At 43.9% G+C, this 19,524-nt stretch overlaps 1 protein-coding gene and 1 long non-coding RNA gene across 3 annotated transcripts; one reads left to right on the forward strand and one right to left on the reverse strand.

Annotated features, from left to right (window-relative positions):
* Positions 1-663: 663 nt before the first annotated feature.
* Positions 664-18,923, forward strand: ZDHHC1 (zDHHC palmitoyltransferase 1). 2 transcript variants are annotated; one of them, XM_079316062.1, is made up of 12 exons: positions 688-816; positions 1,366-1,477; positions 1,929-2,147; positions 3,899-4,074; positions 4,693-4,794; positions 5,632-5,756; positions 6,091-6,249; positions 9,632-9,744; positions 14,434-14,519; positions 15,163-15,256; positions 16,228-16,336; positions 16,762-18,923. In XM_079316062.1, the coding sequence occupies exons 3-12, from the start codon at positions 1,929-1,931 to the stop codon at positions 17,037-17,039; spliced, it is 1,461 nt and encodes a 486-aa protein (XP_079172188.1). In that variant the 5' UTR covers positions 688-816; positions 1,366-1,477; the 3' UTR covers positions 17,040-18,923. The 2 variants fall into 2 exon arrangements, with proteins under 2 accessions (XP_079172187.1, XP_079172188.1); XM_079316061.1 differs by lacking the exon at positions 1,366-1,477 and having other exon boundaries at positions 664-816.
* LOC306806914 lies at positions 14,023-16,175 on the reverse strand. Its single transcript, XR_013775605.1, has 2 exons — positions 15,628-16,175; positions 14,023-14,311 (listed from the first exon to the last, which is right to left on the reverse strand). It is a non-coding gene; the product is annotated as an uncharacterized lncRNA (long non-coding RNA).
* Positions 18,924-19,524: the final 601 nt, after the last annotated feature.

Raw genomic sequence — 19,524 nt, forward strand, 5'->3', positions numbered from 1 at the left:
GGACAATGTCCTTGGACACATGGTGTGATTTTGGGGGTAGTCCTGTGCACGGTCAGGGGTTGTACTTGATGTTCCTTGTGAATCCTTTCCAACTGAGGATAATCTATGATTAGATTCAGGCATCCCTGGAATCCAACTTGCTGGAATTACTGATGCCAGACAATGCTAGGAGGATTTCAAATCTGTCAAATGCTATGTTAGCCTGGTTGCCCAGGGAAATCCGTTATCCTTCGCTGATAAAACAATCCTTAGTTCTGTGTCCTTTACTTGGTTTTACTTAAGCTCAAACCACTGCAAAGCCTCCAGTAAAATTCCAAACTCGGCAGTAAAATTCTGCAACCTCATTACGTCACAGTATAAATCTGAAAAAAAAAAAAAAATATATATATATACACATATATAAACAAAAATACTACATTTTCATGCCATAAAGACTGGTCGGTACAATAGGGAATGGAATTTCCCAGGAGAGGGATGGCTTTAGCTCACAACCAGCCTCCCCCTCTGGCTCACTGGGCATCTTCTTCCCCGTCTGTATGGACTGCCAGCCCTTGGAAGGGAGTGTCGCAGGCAGGATTTTCCCGGTGCTGTTGTAGGACGAAGCCTCGCTCCTTCCTCTCGCGTCCCCGCGGACCGATCGCGCTCGGCGCGTTTTGCCCCGTGCGCGCCGCCGTAGCCGTTGCCATGGCGACGAGCGCAGCGGCCCGGGGCCCGCCGAGGCGCCCGGAGCTGCCGTGGAGGCCTCAGCCCGGGGCCCCGCGCCCTGCCTGGGCATGAGGCGGGCCCGGGGCCGCTGTCAGCTTCTGCGGGGAGAAGGTGAGGGATGGGAGGTGGTGGAGTGCGGGAGGGGTCTTACCAGAGTGGCTGCTCGGGAAACTGCCCACTTGGCCCGGGCCCCGGCGCTGCCCTTGCGTCCCGGTGCCTCTCTTGTCTACCCTAATAGTGACTTCATGCTTTGGTTTTTATATTCAGTGTTTTCTGGAGCTGGGTATAAAGCGTGCCGGGCATACCCACTGCGGGTTTTGTAACAGGTAGCTCTAAGTGATGCACGAGCAAGTTTTCAACAGCCTAATGAGGAAAGGATTACACGATTGGTAATGATTTCTCATCAGTGATGAGCCAGTTGCCATGTAGCAACTTAAGTGATGAATGCAGGCAGATATTGCTAATTACTTCAAAGGGCAAAGTAAGGAATTTTTTATTCCAGCTACTTGTTGATTAGACCGTGCTGATGAACATGAATTATATTCTCTATTCTTACCCACTCCTCTACCAGTTGACCCAAAAAGACATTTCCAGCCTTTTTCCAGGGACTGAAGAGCAGTTGGCATACCAAGGTTGGAATTGTCCTGCTCACTCTTTCAGCAGGTTGCCGTGCTTGCTGTCTTCCAGCCCTGTGGAATTGTTCTGGCACTGCAACCATTATCAAAAATACCACAAGTGAGCCAGAGACCTCCTCCTTTCTTCACTCTCCTGTGCACGTTAATCAGTCTGATTGAAGCTGTTTGTCACGTTAGGCGTTAATTTCACATCCTCTTCAGTTGTTAAGGAAGGGTGAGGGTGGTGCAGAGGTACCTCGAGTCAGCTCAGGTCCAGCACAGCTCCTCTGTGCTGGTCTTGTGATGCTGCCCCTGATGCTGCCCCTGATGCTTTGCTCTCCCTGCTACCTCGAGTTTTCTGTGAAGCAGAGCAGCCCAACTCTGTTGTTAGAAACTCTCTACCCTGTGGCAAGTGAAAAGCAGCACCTAATAATCCACCACAAACTGAAAAAAGGAGCAGCTGCTTCTGAGCTCAGAGCTCTTTCTCTTCACATGTGTCATCATTTTAGTCTCTAGTTTTGTCTGCCTTGGAGCATCTCTCCACCACCAGGGCTCAGTCACAGTACTTTTGTATCACATCTTTTTGGTTTCCATTTTTTATTTCTGTAGATGAATATCTGCAATAAACCTCATAATAAGGTAGCTCCAGAGGATTTGGGTGAAGCTGTCCCCGAGGTGAAGGTCCAACGTGCTCGAAGAAATGGCTGGAGCTGGCCCCTGCACCTGTTCCAGGTCATTGCCTGGCTGCTGTTCCTCTTCTTTGCTCTGGTTGGCTTTGGAATCCTGGTTCCTCTCCTGCCCCGCCACTGGCTGCCCGCTGGTTATATCGTATCCTTGGATCCACAGGAGAACATGGGCTGCTACAAACTATCACTGCGGGTTTTAACAGCTTGTTAGGTACCACAGGAAGCATAGGAGAAAAGCACCTGAACCAGAATGTTTCTCTGAGCTGTGATCATCATCTTGATAATTTCCTGACCATAAAAAACATTTGTTTTGAGATCCTTACCTTAGATCACTGATCAATGTTCTGCTTGTCTCCATCATCACTCTGCATTAAGGTTACTACCTTTGCCTCCAATGCTCTTCTGTTGTTTTTGCCTATGTGTCTCCTTTGCTTTATATTATTCTTTTACAAGTGTGCTGCAGGGTTTGAGGGAAGTCATACAACAAAAGCACCTCCTGAAACATCCTTGTTGTGAAGGCAGCCCCACCTCTCTGTGCTGACTGGGTGAGTCATGAAAGGCAGCTTGACATGCTCGTGGTTCTATGGTGGGTTGCTTGTGATGGCTCACAGTGGATGTTCCCTCTGGGTGCTCTCCTGTGTTCAGTAGAAAATCTGGAAGTGATAGACAAGGTGGTGTGATGTGAACCTCAGAGTCTCATGGGACACTCTTGATCAGCATTTTAGTACACATCTAACAAAGGCAGTGAAGGGTCTGGAGGAGAAGCAGCTGACACAGCAAGCAAAGACACTTGGCTTGTTCAAACTGGAGCAGCTGGGGAGTGATGCCAGTGCTCCCAGTGCCATCTGTACTATCACCTGTGCCCAGGGAAGGGAATTCCTCAAGACCAGACCTTGTTCTAAAGAGATGGGGTGTGCACTTACATCATTTATACATCTGACATGGATGCCTCTAAGTCTTTGATATGTTTGGGATGATTTTGCTTATGATTGTTATGGTTTTTATACCTGCATGATTTAGATATTAATATAATTAGCTCAGTGGTCTTACATCTACTTAGCTTGCTCAAATCCTTGCTGTTACCACAGTTCAAACCTTGTGAATTTGTGTGCCAAATATATCAATAATGCAATCTAAAGTTACTCTCAGTTCAACAGATTGATACTTTATCAAGTTTTGCTTCCAGTTAATAAAGCACTAATTTCTATTAGTGCCAAAGGCAAATCTCTTCCTGATCTGCTCCACCAGCCATCAAAACTCCAGTGAGCTGGACCTCTCAGAGTCTCCTTTTTTAACTTACTACACTGATCTATTTTCCATAGGTCTTAGTGTGATCAATGATGTGCACATCTGGGTGTAGAGAAACAATGACAAATGCTGGGTCCTTTGTAGGAGCCTGCTTTAAAGGTGTGCTCCTCTTCCTTGGGATGCTAAGGAAAAGGAAAGCAAGGTAATCAATACTGCTTCCTTGATGTGACCTTTTTTTTTCTTGGAAGTCTGGTCCAGTGAAAGGGCATGTGCACAGCCTTAACCATGCTCCTTTCCAAGGAGTTTGTATGGACTAAGAAACTTGGACCTATGTCAGCAATCTGTGCTTGGGGTCAGATTCTGGTAAGCACAGGTAACTTTTGAAGACATTCTGTGCTAGGAAGGATGCTTCTGAAGGGCAAAGTAGTACATAATGAGGAGGGATGTTCCTGTAGATTTAGTTACCTTTTTCCAGAGAATATTTATTACAAGGCAAATATCTCTATCAATAAAGTTCAGATTAAAGCTCAGGTACAATCACTTATGCAGCAATTTCTAATTCTATGCCATAAATTTCTCATCTGTGTGGGATTTGTGCATTAAAGATTAAAAGACTTGTGTTAAATCCTTAACTGTGTACTTCAGTGTCCAGGAGTGTGTTTTATCTACCATTTAGTTGTTCATCTTACTGCAGTTTCCATTGATCCTGCGGATGCAAATGTGCGAGAAAAAAACTATCTGGGGCCTCTGGCCACCTTCAACCGTAGCCAACATGCACATGTCATTGAGAACCATCACTGCCATGTCTGTGATGTAGATGTGTAAGTATCTTTTCTTTCTACTGCTCTGTCTTCTTCACCATTGCATTTCACCATTAGTCCTTAATGTCAGACTATAAATTTGAAATTGAGCTGCTACAGTGCAAGTTAAGCTTCATCCTGTGGCAGGGTTCAGGTAGTTGGGTAGGGGCCTTCTGTCAAATGTGCACATGGTTCTGTGTTTTATTTCATTGCTCATTGTGTGGAGAGGGCTGTAGTGTGCCATGTTCCCTGGGTGTTGGTGTTTTACCTAACAGTGTGTAACAACTGTGTGTGTGTGTCTGTATGTGCTTGTCTCTGGCTGGATGCTGGCCAGTTGCAGGAAATTCTTGGAAGGCAGGCATTTAGATCAAATTGTGTGGTACTGCTGAAGGAATTCAAATAAGAATTCAGCAATCTCCAAATTAAAAACCATGCAGTGCAATGAAAGGTGAATTTTGTAGTGTTTGAGATTGTGGTCCAGCAGTGCCAGATAAATTTGGGAGATTAAGTACTCCTAATGCAGAAGGTTTACTCACTATTACCAGGATCTCTCCTACTGTATCCCTCTGTGTTTGAGTCACTGAAAAGTCATAGTAATGAGCTGGTGCTGCCATGCTGATGCCACCCTTTCTTTGGCAGGAGTGCCAAGTCAAAGCACTGTGGAACTTGCAACAAGTGTGTGTGTGGCTTTGATCATCACTGCAAATGGCTCAACAACTGTGTGGGAGAGAGGAATTACTGGTAAGAGTAATTCTTACCAATGCTGAAGCACAACACTGCATCAATAATGTGGCTCCTTCTCTTTCCAAGGTTCTCCTGTATGTCAGTCCAGTCTGTACTTAGCCATGCAGAACCAGTTTTATTTTATCCCCTGGCTGAATAGAATCAGTCTTGAGAAAACTAGATGGAAAATACAAGCATAATCATGGCATTCAAATAACCAGGGATAAAATTCCTAAACTTAGAATGTTGTAGCTGTACATCTGTAAGTAAAAACAGAGAACATAGAGTTATTATTTAGTATTTGGAAAAGCTTACAGGATGTTAATTGAGTGTCCTTAGTGCTTCTGAAAGCTGGAGTAGGAACAGAACATGATGGTGCTGTTCCAATTTGAAACAACCTGCATTCAGATCATGTGCTATCCCTACAAGACTTGCCAGTTGGCATGACTCACAGCAGCATATAGAGACCTCTAATCCATGCCAGGTTTGAGATAAGATTAAGAAGACTGTCAGTGATGCTTCTCAATTTTCTTTCCTGCACTTAAACCCCATGGAAAGCAAAGTGGTGGTGTTGCTGGGTGCCATGTTACACTGCCTTCAGATTTTGTGCAGGGAGCTCTTTGTCCTAGATATACTTGACTGTTCTGTAACCATGGTTGCACTAAAGGGTCACCGTTTAGTCCCTCAGAATAACAAATAATGAGTAAAGCTGTTCACCAGTATCTATCATAGGCATAAGAAAGCATGACAGTAATTTGAGATAGCTGTCTCTATCTCTATCTTTATTAGGGCTGAGGTATTGAATTGTCTGTGTGATGTTACTGAAGCCACTGAGACCTCTCCCTTTCCTGGCAGGCTCTTTTTGAATAGTGTGCTGTCTGCCATTCTGGGCCTGGGGCTTCTGCTGCTCATTGCTTTCTACGTCTTTGTGGAGTTCTTCATCGACCCCGCGGTGCTTCGCTCTGACCAGCACTTTGATGGTACAGCAGTGCTTCACATGAGCATCCTGGGAATCAGCCAGCATGTCTGGATGAGGGTTTGGATTCTATGAGCTCTTCCACTGAGGAGGAACTCCATTCCTTACTGCATCAATTTTATATTTCTGTTAGAGTATCTATGCTCAGCTAAATGGAATATCTTTCCTTACAAAGCTGATTGCTCTTACTAAAAGCCTTGCAGATACCAGATTTCTTAGGCTTCCAGTGCACAATGGGTCTGCAGCTACTTTTGAGTTAACAGGATTTCCAACTGTAAAGTTTATTTAGAGATAATTCATACCTGGACAATCTACTTACCTCTAACTCTGTTTTACAGCTTTGAAGAACCACATGGACCGCTGGTTTGTGTTTCTTCCTGCATCTCCTGTTGAGACTCGGGCACCTGCCATTTTGGTGACAGCTGGGATTTTTATTCTTCTGAGCCTAGTGACCGTGATCCTGCTGGGCCACCTCTTGATCTTTCACATCTATCTCTGTAGGTGTTTTGTGCTTGTCATCTACACTCCCACTTCATTTTTGCTTATCTTCTACTCTTCCTGCATTTGCTGTGTGTTCAACTATGTCACTAATTATACACCCATTGTGCAAGATTGCCATTGAAAATGTGCAAAATTTGGATTTAATGTTATATTTCTGAGTTCACCCCTGTACCAGGTAGGCTTATCAGTGCATCTGTAATGTGGGACTTGTGTTAGGCCTCTGCAGCCATATTTAAGCTATGTTGTCCTGAAACTGAAAGCATATGGAAAGGTATTGGAGAGTCCAAGTGGGATGAACTGGTCAATCCCAGCTTGGTGCCAGCAATGGCAGATTCAGATTGACTCCATATCTGCCTTTTGTGAGTCTTCTCACAGTGCTTCCCAGTACTTCTGTTGTGTGAGAGAGACTGTTTTTGGCTTTACCCCAGAGAAATGCGGATGTATGGAGCTAAATTTCAGATTGGAGCACTGCCATCCAGGCTAAGGTCCCTTTATGGAAATTGTACCATATTGATACAAGAAGATTTGTGGAATTCAGAGGAAGAGGCTTTCAGAAAGGCTTCTCTTTAGATCTGCTGCCTGTTGCCCTGTCAAGAAAGGATATTTATGTTTTTTCATGTAGAGGTGGGCATCAAGAACTTTTTTTCAGGCATCGTCTATAATTAAGCCAATGCTTTTTGGCTGCTGATGAAAGTCATGATAGGGAAAGATCTTACATTTGCAGTGCCAGAAGTGGGAAAGAAGGGATGTAGTGGAAGAGAAGTGAGGACAGAGATTACAGAGGATCCTTGGATGGATTTTCAGGTTCTCAGTCAACAGACCTGCAGATGCCAACACAAACTAGGTCAGCACAAACCAGCACGGCTCCAGAAGCAAAACAGTTGCACTGCTGAAGTGTAGTGTTTGATAGGAGTGTTCCCCAGCTGGCATGGACAGTGCCCTCAGTGAGGACACTGATCATCATTTTCTTCTAGAGCCTCTTTGAGCTTGACTGAAATTTGGACGTGCTGCAATTTTACTTCCTTGGTAGAATTAACAGTTGGTTTTTCTGGGTTAATGGCACTGCCTGGAGATTTGAAAGGTTGATCTAGCACTTTTGAAAGACAAAAAGCATAACAAAGCTCCAAGAAGGTTTCTTCTGAATGAAAAAGGATTATTCTGTTTAATCCCGGGTGGTATTTATCCTGTGCTTGTGTGCAGCTTCCACAAGAGGGTGCTCCCTGCCTGAGATAAATGACCTGCTTTATCTGTCAGACAGAAACCTCTGTGTGTGCTGCTAGTTGTGCTCTGGGCTTCAGATTTTGCTGCTCTTGTCTTGGAGTGATTCTTTTTCCTCTTTCAGAATAAATTTCAAGCTAAATTAACTTCTACTTTTAATTCTACTTCTATTTTTAAATCTTTATCTTCCATCTTATGTTGGAACAGAATTATTGCTAATGTTTTTAACATTTTATTGCATCTGCTGCCCTAGTGAAACTGTTCCCAGATGTGCAGAATGTAGTGTGTAAGCCCTTGCTTTGAAGGAGGAGTGTCACCACACTGAAGCCTTTATGATGTGCTGCATATGAGTATGCATTGCCCTTACCACTGCATTTGCACTTACTACTGGGCTTCAGGGAGACAAAGTATGTCTGAACTTAAACTCCTCTTATTTCATACCTGTAATTGTCAATAGTCTCTTCTGAATGTTTTAAGGTAGACAGTGTTTTAATGAACTGTCTTCCCTCTTTTGGGACTCAAAATACACTTTACCAATTCCAATGGAATTACTGTTGGTCAGCATTTCTTCATATACCTTTTTGTTTTACAATAATTAAATAACAGAAATTAAATAGCACCCATGTGAGTGGTACTACCTTTAGGCTTAAGTGAGGTATGACTATTAAAATTTATTATCTAGTTTTGTTACAAGCACAGTGAAAATTTCAGAGTTACTCTCCAGATTTTAGTTACTCACTGTGATGACTCCAAGAAAGTAGGTTATTCTCAAAATAGTAGGTCCATGTATTCAGAATTACTAGTCTTGATTCAGACTCAGTTCTGGAGGCATTTGGTGAAGCATGGTACTTCTGAAGCTTGGAGGGAAAATATTTTTTTCTTCAATACCAAGAGGCTGCTAACAGTATAAAAAGAAAAAAATTGTAGGAATATAAGAAAGCATATAGAGTTATTCACAGACTGATTATATTTTACATGTTATGTGCTGCAGTGTTACCTGGCCAGAAAATGCAGTATTTTAACTAAATAACTCTAATAAAATATTTTAAAAGTTACAAGGTAAGTATTCAGAAACCAACAAATTCAAATTAAAAATTGTTCATAGGCCTTTGCTTATGAAGCAACATTCTGTTTTTCAAAGAAAGTGAAGGGTGCCATTCTAGGAGCACTTGCCAGCACCCTGCACTGTCCCTGTTAAGTAATCACTTGGCTGCAGACTCACATTCATCTCTATGTTCTCTCTTCTTGGCCAAATGGATCCTGAATTTTATTTCTTTGTAAGGTGATTGCTTTAGCAGAGGGGCACCTCTCCTCTGTTTTCCCTCACTTCTCTGGGAAGTAGTCCTGTGTTTAGGGCATGGTTTTGAGAGGTGAGACATCAGTGATATAAATGTCTTCAGACAGAGGGGAGATTTTAGTCCAGATGATTCTAGGTATTTGCTTTAACTGCTGTGCTTCTGTAAAAGAGGAGGAATAACTACCAGGCTGTGCACTAAAGCCCTTCTGTATCCATTTCTGGGGTTTATTCTCTAAAAATACTGAAGAGGACAGAATGGGAAGAATGTCTGTGTTTTGGACTCTTTTGGGTCTCAAGAAACCAAGTTGCTCAGAAATGTCACATGTTTTGGTCATTCATGAAAGGAGATGTGTTTGCATGGGGACCTGGAGAGCTCATAAAGTCAGGGACATGTGAACTCTGGGCACACCTGTTTGGCATGAGGCAAGCTGTGCATTTGATGTTCACTGGTTTGCACATTAAGTGTCTCATTCACTACAGGACACACTAACCTGCTCAATTTCTTCTCTCCATTTAGCACCACATACCTTCTGATTGCTCACTGAGCTTTTGTACAGTACAAATCTTAAACCTATTGGGCATGAATAATGGATTTGGCCTGAAATGAACTGAACAAATTACTACAGTATAGAAGGCTGTACCATTCTATGACACTTCAGAATAGCAGGACTATGAGAAAGCATTGTAATGGTGGTAATAAAGGATATAGTAGGATGTACAGTGCACAGGTACTTTTGGCTCAGATGATCAGTTTCTTCATGTTTATAGTTACTATTTGATTGTATAGTTATCCAGCATGTTTGTGTAAGTGCAGTCAGGGTGGGGCCTTTCCTGTGCTGACAGGTCTCTTTCTTCCCTTCCAGTGTGGCACAAGCTGACTACATATGAGTACATCCTGCAGCAGCGTCCCCAGCAGCAGCCAGACAAGGCAGACAAGAAACAGGACTCTTGTTCCTCCCAAGTGAGACCCAATCAGGTACTCATCCTACTTTCAATCCATTTCCCCAAAACAGCCTTGCTTGTTTGCAGTGTAAACTTTGCTTCACTTTCTTGAGCTCCATATTTTAAAGGCAGTTACTGGAGGTAAGACTTCAGAGGTGCTTTGATGGAGTTGAGTAGGATGTGAAAGAGTGCAAGGCCTGTAATTCCATGAACACTTTAGGTGTAAGCAAGTACAGCTTTCAAAGGAATCAATCCCACCCACTCTCTTCCTCCACCACTTCTTTTGGGCCCTGCACTATCTTGTCTCTTGTGCCAGCACAGCTGTTCATTAGGACAGGGTGGGGAAACTCATCTGAGTAACAATAAACTTTATTAAAAAAATAGTTGAGCTGGCCCAGCTCCCTCCCATTTGGTTCACCAAGCAGTCACATAAATCCCTGGCTCAGCACAAATGAGGGTGACTGAAGAGTGGGAAGAATCCTCTCCCTGAAAAGGACAGGACCATCTGTTGGGGTGGCACTACACATCTTGGGGCTTGTGTCATGACTCCACATGAGACAGGCTCTAGGGCTGGAGAAATTGGGGCTAATCACTGAGCAGCTAATAACACCAGTAATTTAACCATCTTCAAAGTGAAAAGGACATAAGTTTTTCAGAAATGACCCAGATATCTGCTTTTCTTTGAAATTAGTCTGTATAATGATAAGGGTCCTTGTTATTATCATGATGTTGATCTATATCTCTTTAAAAAGAGTTCTACAAGCTCTTAAATGCTACTAGACTCTGCAGAGGCAGATATATCAGGCTCTGAATTGAGACATTCAGTGTAATTTATTTTGCTACAAGGCAAACTAAATTATTGGATTAACTCAAATTTTGACTGGACACATTCTGTACTGACTTTAGCGGGGGCTTGAACTAGAAATTTCCTAGTCTAAATTATTCTGTGATGCTCAATTATGTGTAACTTTTCATTTTATGCAAGTAAGTTATCTACTATACAAGCAGTTTTATATTTCATAAGAAATTAATTAAATACAAGCTTCATCCTGTAGATATTCTCTGCAGAGATACTGGAATGTCTCTGGATTAATCCACAGTTCTTCCTTATCAAAGCAAAGTTCATTCAGTTTTGTATAATATGAAGTCCCTAGCTTTTCATATATATTTTTTGCTGTTTTGGAAAAGTTGAACTTTCAGTTTAAACAGAGGTTTCCATAACAACAAAAATATTTGGCACTTTGTTTCACAGAGCTTTACTTACTATGAAGATTAAAAATAAAGCATTAGCTCTAATCATCTAGTTACTGAATTTTAATTGATACTGAAAAGGTATTTGCACAGGTATGGGCTTCATGTGTTTGTGCACATTTGGGATGTTGGCATTCAGTGATGTTCTCCTGTCTGCACTGGTTCTTATCTAGATATGTGTGAATATGGTTAATTTGAAGCAGCAAGGTGAAAAGGAGTTTAGTGTTTCAGGACTGCAGTTAGGACCTTGGGGAACAAGAAAGACTGGATGATGCCCAGTAACATTGTTAAGAAAAATGTTAACCCACCAGATTTTCCTTGTTTCTTACATAGCAACCAGAGATAAACACAAACAAATAGATTGGAGTAGGAGGACACCAAGTGACTTGCCTTTTGTGAGGCGTGTTGAATACAGCCTTCTTTAGCTTGAACACTGCAACCCTTTGTAATTGATCCAACATGTTGTAAGCATAAAATGTAAATCATCCTCTTCCCACTTTTGTCTGAACTGTTCATTCATTTTAGGGAATAAGAAGAAACAGGCATTTCCCCTTTAATGCTTGTTTTTGAGCCTTATTCAAGCTTGGGTGTTGATTTTGGCTTCAGTTTTCCATGTTGGTCTTTGGCTATGTTCAGGTTAAAGGATTCTTGTTCAGGATAAAGGATCCTTATGTACTTCTAGGATCCACAAAGTAAGAGCCCTAATTTTGCACAATTAAGTGGTTCAGATGTCACAAGAAATGCAAAACTGTTGGACACATTGGGCCTTTGCTTCTATTACCATACCTAAAGCAGGATGTGCAAGTAACCATTTTTCTGTAGTCATTTGCAGTCCAAAGAAATATAAACTAAACCAAACCCTATGCTTTAGTGCATAATTGCATTCATGCCAGGGAGCTGGCTTTCATATGAGGCCAGCTGGGATGTGATTCTTCTCACATTCCTAAAGCTTTGAACTTGCTTTGGAAACTGATTCAGGTTGGTGGGGTTTGAGTTTAAATACTAAACACAGATTTTACTCAGCTTCCCTTACATTTTCAGTATTGTCTCTTTCTTCCAATGTTGATGTAAGACAAACTTTGTCTTCACTCTCAGCCTCAGACCCACTTTCCTTGAGACAAGAACTTTTTTTTTTTCCCTGTTCAATAATGTTTCCCCTCCAGACAGACAGCAGTTCAGGGCACTTCCTGACACTGAAGTGGCTGATAAGGGCAGCTGCAGTGGGCAAGGAAGCTGAATCCATCCTGGGCTTGGGGTGGACCTTGGGGTGGTCACAGCCAGAACTTGGTGAATGTGGCCAGGATTTGCACGGGGCAGAACTTGGGCAATCTGTCAATCCAGCAGTCTGCTTTCAGCAGGAGCAGCAGCTGCATCCTGACAACCCAGCTGCAAAGTGGGCTTGTCTTGGTGCTGCAGTGGAAGGATTCTGACTCTCCTGTTAAGTGCCTGGGAGCAGAGGGAGGCTTGGACTCTGTGCTGTGGCTGTAGCTTGTGTCAAACTGTGAGAGAACATTGTATTTTCTACTGATTGAGTCTCATTTGTTTTCGTAGTCAGCTCTAATACTTTACTTTCATTTATGTGGCTGCTTTGGTTCTACATTATTTATAGAAGCCTGAAATGAACAAAATGGATTTTAAAAGGCTCTTTCATTCCCTGCTTGGAAAGAAATTATCCATGTTATTCTCAAGATGAATCATTTATTAAGCTCCCTTGAAATGCCACTTCTGCAGTCCTGTTTGTGTGCTGTGGACATTGAGTCTTGATTGTTTTCAGTTATTCTGTGCAGTGGGATATCTCCTGCTGCAGCTCATTTCAGCCATGACCTGCTTCCCTCTGAAAAGACCTGCATCTCCTGCCTCTACACTCACAGTGACACGAGACTGTGTCTGGTCTCCTTCCCTTGTGACTCAGGTGCACGAGGCCTGAATGTAAATCTTGATTGTAAATGTCCCAAGGAGCTGTGAGGAGACATTGTGTACACTGTGTTCACTTGGTGATGAGCAATGATCTGACCTGAGTTACAAGTTCCAATTGAAATACATGTAAATTTCTGCTCTTGGATAAATTTTTAAATCAGAAAGTAACATTCTTGATTGCTAAACCAAATACTTTCAGATGTTATGTTACTACCTATAAAACAGATGAAATATTTTTTTTTCTCTTTTTATTTGCCTTTCCTTTTTATTCCTAACATCTGAAATGATTTCTTGGGTACCACTGAATGTGCAGCTCCATTAATTGTTTTCTAGTTCAGAGTCTGTGGCTTTGTACTGCTTTTCCCACGTGCTTCACTTTCCATCTTTACCTCTAGCAATATTGATTTTTGTGCCATTTTACCAGCCTGTAATTTAACATTGCAAAGATCTTCTGCAGTTCTTTGTGGCTGGCTTTCATTTTTAATGCCTTACATCAGGGAGTGTCATCACCAGGCTTCTCACTGCTCTGCTCTTTTGTTGGTTGTTTATGAATTTGTTGAAGTGCAGAGGCCCTGGATCTCTCAGGAACCCATTTGTGCCGTGTCCAACTTTGACTTCATTTTCTCAAATTTGCTGATCAGGCTGTTCATAAAAATTGGTCTTCATGACCTTGTTTTAGCTATTTTTGAAGCTAATGCTTATCACATTTTAATTCCTTCCATCTTAACCTAAAAGTTGCTTTAGTTACTTTGAAATATCTTTATAATCACTGAACAGTGAAATAGTTATGAAGAAGTTCTCTTGATGATTATTCAAGTTTAAGAGCAGCTGGTAAGTGGTGTCAGTGTTCTACTGAGCATGATTTATCCTTTTTTGATAACAGGGTTTCATACTCCTCATCCCTTGGTACTCTGACCATCTTACCTGGTGCTTTTGAGGGATAACTGGGGTTCCTTTCCTGTAATGCAGCACTTGGATTTAGGAGGTTTATTCTAATAATGTGTTTGAATATATGCAGTTTTCAAGTTCAGCTGTCATTACTGTGAACTCATCCATACCTGAGTCAAATAAGCAGTATATCACATTCATTTTTAAAAATCAGCAGGTCTTAGCCATACAGGGTTATTCAAGAAGTAGAAAACCCTTTATGTTTTACCTGTATATTTCATGCTTCCGTTTTCCTCACCTCCATCTTGCATTTAAAAGACATTTTTTGCATTCACTGCAGAGCTCCTCAGATTGAACTCTGTAACTAATGGAAGCTTTAAGTGGTATTTTGAATGTGGTCCCAAAAAATGACTAAGCTGATCTCTGTAAGTGTGATTTGGTTTTGAGTCACATAAAATACTGACTGGACTAAATTAATTAATCAAAGACTTCTAATTGTGCCAATCTTGGTTTTCCATCTTCTTAAGCAGCAGTTTCCTGCTGTGCTGCCTGTAAGGACAAAAGATGTCTGACATGAGGAGAAAAAGTACATCTGTAATGAAAATCCCTCTTCTCTCCTGTGATCATGTTAGTCTCAAAATATTGTTTGTTTGTTTTTTTTCCCCAGAAAGCAGATTTATTGTCAGGTAATCATGGCTATACAGACCCTGGAATTCAAGTAGAGGAATTCTCAACAGTAACTTCAGGAAAAAGGTGAGAAAAGTCGAGGGTAAGATTCTCCCAGCAGCATGTGTGGTGAATGGAAAATTGCTGTCAAGGTCACTGATGGGCCCTAAGACAAAAGTACTTAGAGGGATAAGGGGGCACCAGTGTTTTGAGCAAGGCATGGTGAAATCTTTGAGTTTCAGGAGGGTAGATACCTGCAAGAATACTTGCCTTCCCTCTCCTGGGAAAATAGCATTCCTAGGATACTCTCTTTAGGCTGTTTTATATTAAATATGCTATATGAAACTGATTTATATTAATTTTTAATATTAAAATTCCTTTAAGGCTGGCTGATCTGTCCTATAACTCCTCTATTGAGCTCATTATAGTTACATGATTTGAGATTGTAGAGAAAGGCATCACAAGAGTTACAAGTTTATCAGAAGGCAAGCACTCATGGGAAAACAGGATTCTTGACTCTTAATTAGTCCTTTCCTGTTAACTTGTGTCCCTGGGGATTTCCTTCTTATTTTGCACAATTGTTCAGGAAAAGTTCCCCTGCAGTTTTACTGGGAATGCTGTGTAAGGCAGGGGAGGCAGTGATCAGCCTGATCTGTATGTGCAGGCAAAGAGGGCATCAGACTTAAGTCCTGTCTTAGGGAATCACTTTGTGTGTCTGCTGTGTTTTTAGCTTTCCAAAGCTCTCTGTCCATAACCAAGGAGCTGACCCCAAGCAGAGCTCATCCCCTGAGTCCCCATCTCTTCACTCTGTGGCCCCTTCTCAGGTAAGGAGGATTTGCCACACACCCAAACTGCTGCTGACAGCCCACCCAGGTGCTTGGGGATGCTCAGTCTAGAGCAGGCTGTGCTTAGCCCCTGTTCACACAGGCTCTGCCTCCCCTCAGTGTGTGTCTGCAGCTGTGGCTGTGCCCTGCAGTCACCAAATCCAGGTGATGTTCTCCTGCCTCTGCTCACAGGTGTGATCAGAGCTATCCTGCAGTCCCTTCATAAGCTCACAGCTGTAACACAGCTGCAATCCAATGCCTTGCTGCCCCAGTGCAGCTCAGTGACTCTGACTATACTGCTTTGTTGATGTAAGAAGCTCTGCATGTTTTTGTAGAGCAAAATCCAACAGTTAAATGTTCAAATAAAGCACCTGCCCAGGGAAAGATGGTATGTGTGGATATGGAGCTTGAGTGTATGGGACAGCTCCCCAAAGTCTTGGACTGTGCTCCTGATATTCAGGTATCTGCATCCAGATGCTCTCCCCTCTTGCTCAAATGGCAGGTGGTGGTGCTTTTCCTCTTTTCTCCAAGCTTATTAATCATTCTTGCCATCTAGATGGAAAGAAAAACTGGTTTTCATCTATACTGTATTTGGGACAAGGGCTGTCCCTTTCTTGGGATATCCTGTGCTCTGTGGGTGTTGGTCCCCTCTTCTAGTTTGGCTTTACAAATGCAAGTGACCAGTGTCTCCTACAACCTCCAGCTCTATAAGACAACAGCTTAAGGGTATCTGCACAGAGAGAGTCACTGTATGCAGATAATGTGGGGGTTTGTTCATTAAATGCCTGCTTTCTATTACTGCTTCCTGGTAGCTCAGTCTTAAACAGTAAAATATTATTGGACTTTGGTTAAACCTAGCACTCATTATTCCAAGCAGGAAGAACTTAAAAGAGGTAAAATGTGAAAAAGTTGTGTCCTTACTTTGGGCTGGTGATGTGACTTACCTTCTCTTGGGTCACTTGCTTTCACAGCAACAGAAGAAAAGAAGAAAGAAAATGCAGAAAACTTCTTCCTCAGCAATGGACAGTGGATCTAAAGGACCTGCCACACCTCTACCCTCATTTCCAGATCCCCCATCAGGTGAGAGTGCACCAGTCAGCTTCTCTGCTGAATCTTGCATAAAAATATGATTTGCTTTAACACTAGTGGATCAGCCACAGGTGAGTTCCTGGACTTGTTGATATCCTTGTGGGGCTGAGAAATCTCTCTCTCCTTAAGGTTTCTTCTCCCTTTATTTCCATCTGCAGAGTTCCCAGCCACAGCTGCTGCCACCTCACCTTCCCACAGCCTTCACCTCTTAGCACCAGCTTTTCCTGTGAGAGCTGCTGTCTCCCCCAGCAGCATGGGCCTCCTCCAGGCAGCAGGACTCCCAGCTGACTATCACTCAGAGTCTGCTGAGTCCATGCATGAGATTCCTGTGGCTCAGACTTACCTTGGGAGCCCAGTCCTTCAAGGGCCTCCTAAGAATAACTCAGGCAACTCTCAACATTATCCCTTGTTCACAGACAATCCCAGAGGAGTCAGGAAGAAGAGTTTTTATTCTGAGCACAAGGTCAAAAGGAGAAGCTGCCAGCAGGATCGACGCGTGGAACGAGACCTGGAACTTTTTTCTAAGATTCCTTCTGTGTTTGTAAGTAAGAGCAGTGGAGAACCTCTTGTCCCTCAGCCCCAGCCCAGTGAGAGCACGTCCGAGCCTGACCACAGAAAATGCACCAGCAAGCAGCATGTGGGCACACATGATCCATGCTCAAAGGACATAAGGACAAGCACCACAGCGGCCTAGGGATCACCCTTCCAAAGCCATGGCCTCTGGGAGCAGCTAGTGCTGTGCAGAGGCTGCAGGACCCACCCCTCACTGTGCACGTGCTGGCAGCCTGCAGTGTGACATTTCTCCTCCTCAACCAAAGGCAAGAAGCAGCAAAGTGGCAAACCTGAGGTAGATTTGTTGCTCAAGAGAGCTCAAGTGCTTTCCCTGGGAAAGGGACAGTCCCTCTTGGCCCTCTGCCCACTGGTGCTGCAGTATCTTCCCAACAGAATGTATGGGGAAGAGCAAGGCTGCACCTCTGCCATTCCCTGCACCCTGAAAGCTGTATTTCCATCTGCCTACACCCTGTCAGTCTTTGGATCATGCTCAGGAGCTTCAGCAGGTGGTCAGGGAGTAACCTCAGGATTGCCTTGTCCCTATACCACTTTCCACTGTGCACCCCCAAGCCAAGTCTGCCACCAGCAAGTTCTCTGTAAGGCAGCATAGTTTGACCTGCTCCTCTTTCCCTTCCAGTTTGGGGTACCCCATGCTGCAGCATTCTCATAAGAAGCTTTGGGATACAGCAGGCCCTGAAACCTTTCCAGTTCCTGGGCTGCCAGATCTGTATTAGTCCACAGCCAAGCTGGAGGTGTGTGTAGTGCAGAAAGGTCCCACAGCAGACAGTGGGGCACATGGCCAGTGCCTCGAGCCACAGCACCCTGTGCTGGGGGTGAGCTGCAGAGAGCTCCTACAGCTCCTGTGCTCTCCCTGCCCTCGAGGCTTCCCCAGGCAGCATGCCCCATTCCAGATTCCTGGCTGAGTGCTGAGGCTGGGCTTCCAGCAAGCCCAGATGTGCCTAGAAGCCAGCTGGTCTCAGAGCCCAGACCAGCTACACACACATCTCCATGGGCTTTGCCACCAGCATGGCCATATCTGACAGGATTTGGCAGAGCCCTGAGCAGCAGCACTGGCATGGCTGGGTGCACATTTCCAGACAATCCCCAGCACAGCACACTGCTGGTGCTGTGAACAAACAGGTGTACCAGCAAAGAAAAGGAAGCCAGGGGTGTCTTTATCACCCTTCCAAACATTTTGATGCATGGAAGGCACAACTGACCTTTCTCCAGGCTATGGTGGGTGTGGGTTAGGAAAGGACAGGACAAAGCAGAGTGCTGTGAGAGTCAAGCTAAGCTCTTCTCCTCTTGTATAGCTCAGTCTGCAAGCATTCCTTGGAACTGAGTCAGAGCAGGACAGGGGATCTGGGGACAAAGGCACTGTGGGCACAATCAACGTGGGACAGTAGGCTGGACTCCCAGCCTTGATGGGAGAGACTAGCCTGGGAGAAAGACATGGAGGTGTTTTAAAGGGCTGCCTTACCATTCTCTTGTCTTGTGTGATTTTTGTCTCCTTGGGATGAGGAGCTTTGACTTTTCATCAAACTACACAATCTGTTGATCAGAAAAAGTGAAGTCTCGTGTAGCTGTTGAAGTAATTTTGTCTCAGTTTGCAGAAGGGCTGGCCTGTGGTCACACTCCTTGCAGTTTCCTTTCCTGCTGTGGCCAATGGTGCCTGCTGGCAGTGTGACCCTTGGGATATGCAGGTGAGTGTGGGCCAGCAGACATGGCACTGGTCTACAGAGACCAGGGTACTGCTCACCAATGAGTCCCTGTTAGACAAAGTCCTTCCTGTTGTTTCTCCTCATGTCATCCAAGGAAACTATGTCCTGCAGCAATGCTGGGTTCATGGTTTTCCAAGGCCAACTGTCCCTTCACCAGAAAGCATTGGTAATTCCTCTTCAGCAGTTGCTCCTGAGCAGACCTTATGTGTTTTCTTATTCTGTCCATGCAGAATCAGTCCCAAAATCATGTATGGAGCTCTTCAGTAGCTCTGGCCACAATAAAATTTTCTATATTCTTTGCTAAATAGTTTCTTCCTTTCTTTTGCAGCAGTTCCTGGCTCTGCCCTGTTGATGATCCCCAGGGTGTTTGGTTCACTTCTCCCTGAGCCTCTCAAATCCCAGAAGGGCTCAGCACTGTAATTGATGTGGGGATGACAGCAGTCCCCTCTCCACAGGGCCTTTTGGGTGTTAGATGGGAGTGTCTCCCATCGAGGGATAGGGATCAGACCCTCTTCTCTCTGTGTAACCCAGCCTGGTTTTTGTGCTGGAGCAGGGTGAGCACCAGAGGGAGGAGGCCCAGCCAGCTCTGCACTGTGCTGCAGAAAGGCTGCTGTGCTCTTTGGGCAGAGGGGAACTGGGTTTCCTGGGCTATCAGATGTCCAGGGACATCCTTCTGCTGCCTTCAGCTGGAACATTTGCTCCACTCTGCTGAATAACTCAAGGCTGCCAAACATGCAAGGCTGTGTCTGTGCACTGAAGCAGCTGGGTGCTGAGCCAAGAGCCAGGCTCCAGCAGGATGGGCTCCCAGCACTGCCAGTGTTGGACTCTGATCTCCTAAACCTCAAGGGCAGCAGGAGGATTGTGTGTACCATGTGCTGATTGAAATTGGCTGGGGTTTACGTTTTT

This window comes from Erithacus rubecula (assembly GCF_903797595.1).
Source record: "Erithacus rubecula genome assembly, chromosome: 12".
Taxonomy (NCBI): Eukaryota; Metazoa; Chordata; class Aves; order Passeriformes; family Muscicapidae; genus Erithacus; species Erithacus rubecula.

Excerpts from the sequence above, each read along its gene's own strand:
- ZDHHC1 (XM_079316061.1), top strand. The coding sequence starts at position 1,929 with ATGAATATCTGCAATAAACCTCATAATAAGGTAGCTCCAGAGGATTTG. Across the intron at positions 4,795-5,631 it reads GTGGGAGAGAGGAATTACTG|GCTCTTTTTGAATAGTGTGC; the intron begins GTAAGAGTAATT and ends CTTTCCTGGCAG. Across the intron at positions 16,337-16,761 it reads ATTTCCAGATCCCCCATCAG|ACAATCCCAGAGGAGTCAGG; the intron begins GTGAGAGTGCAC and ends CCTTGTTCACAG.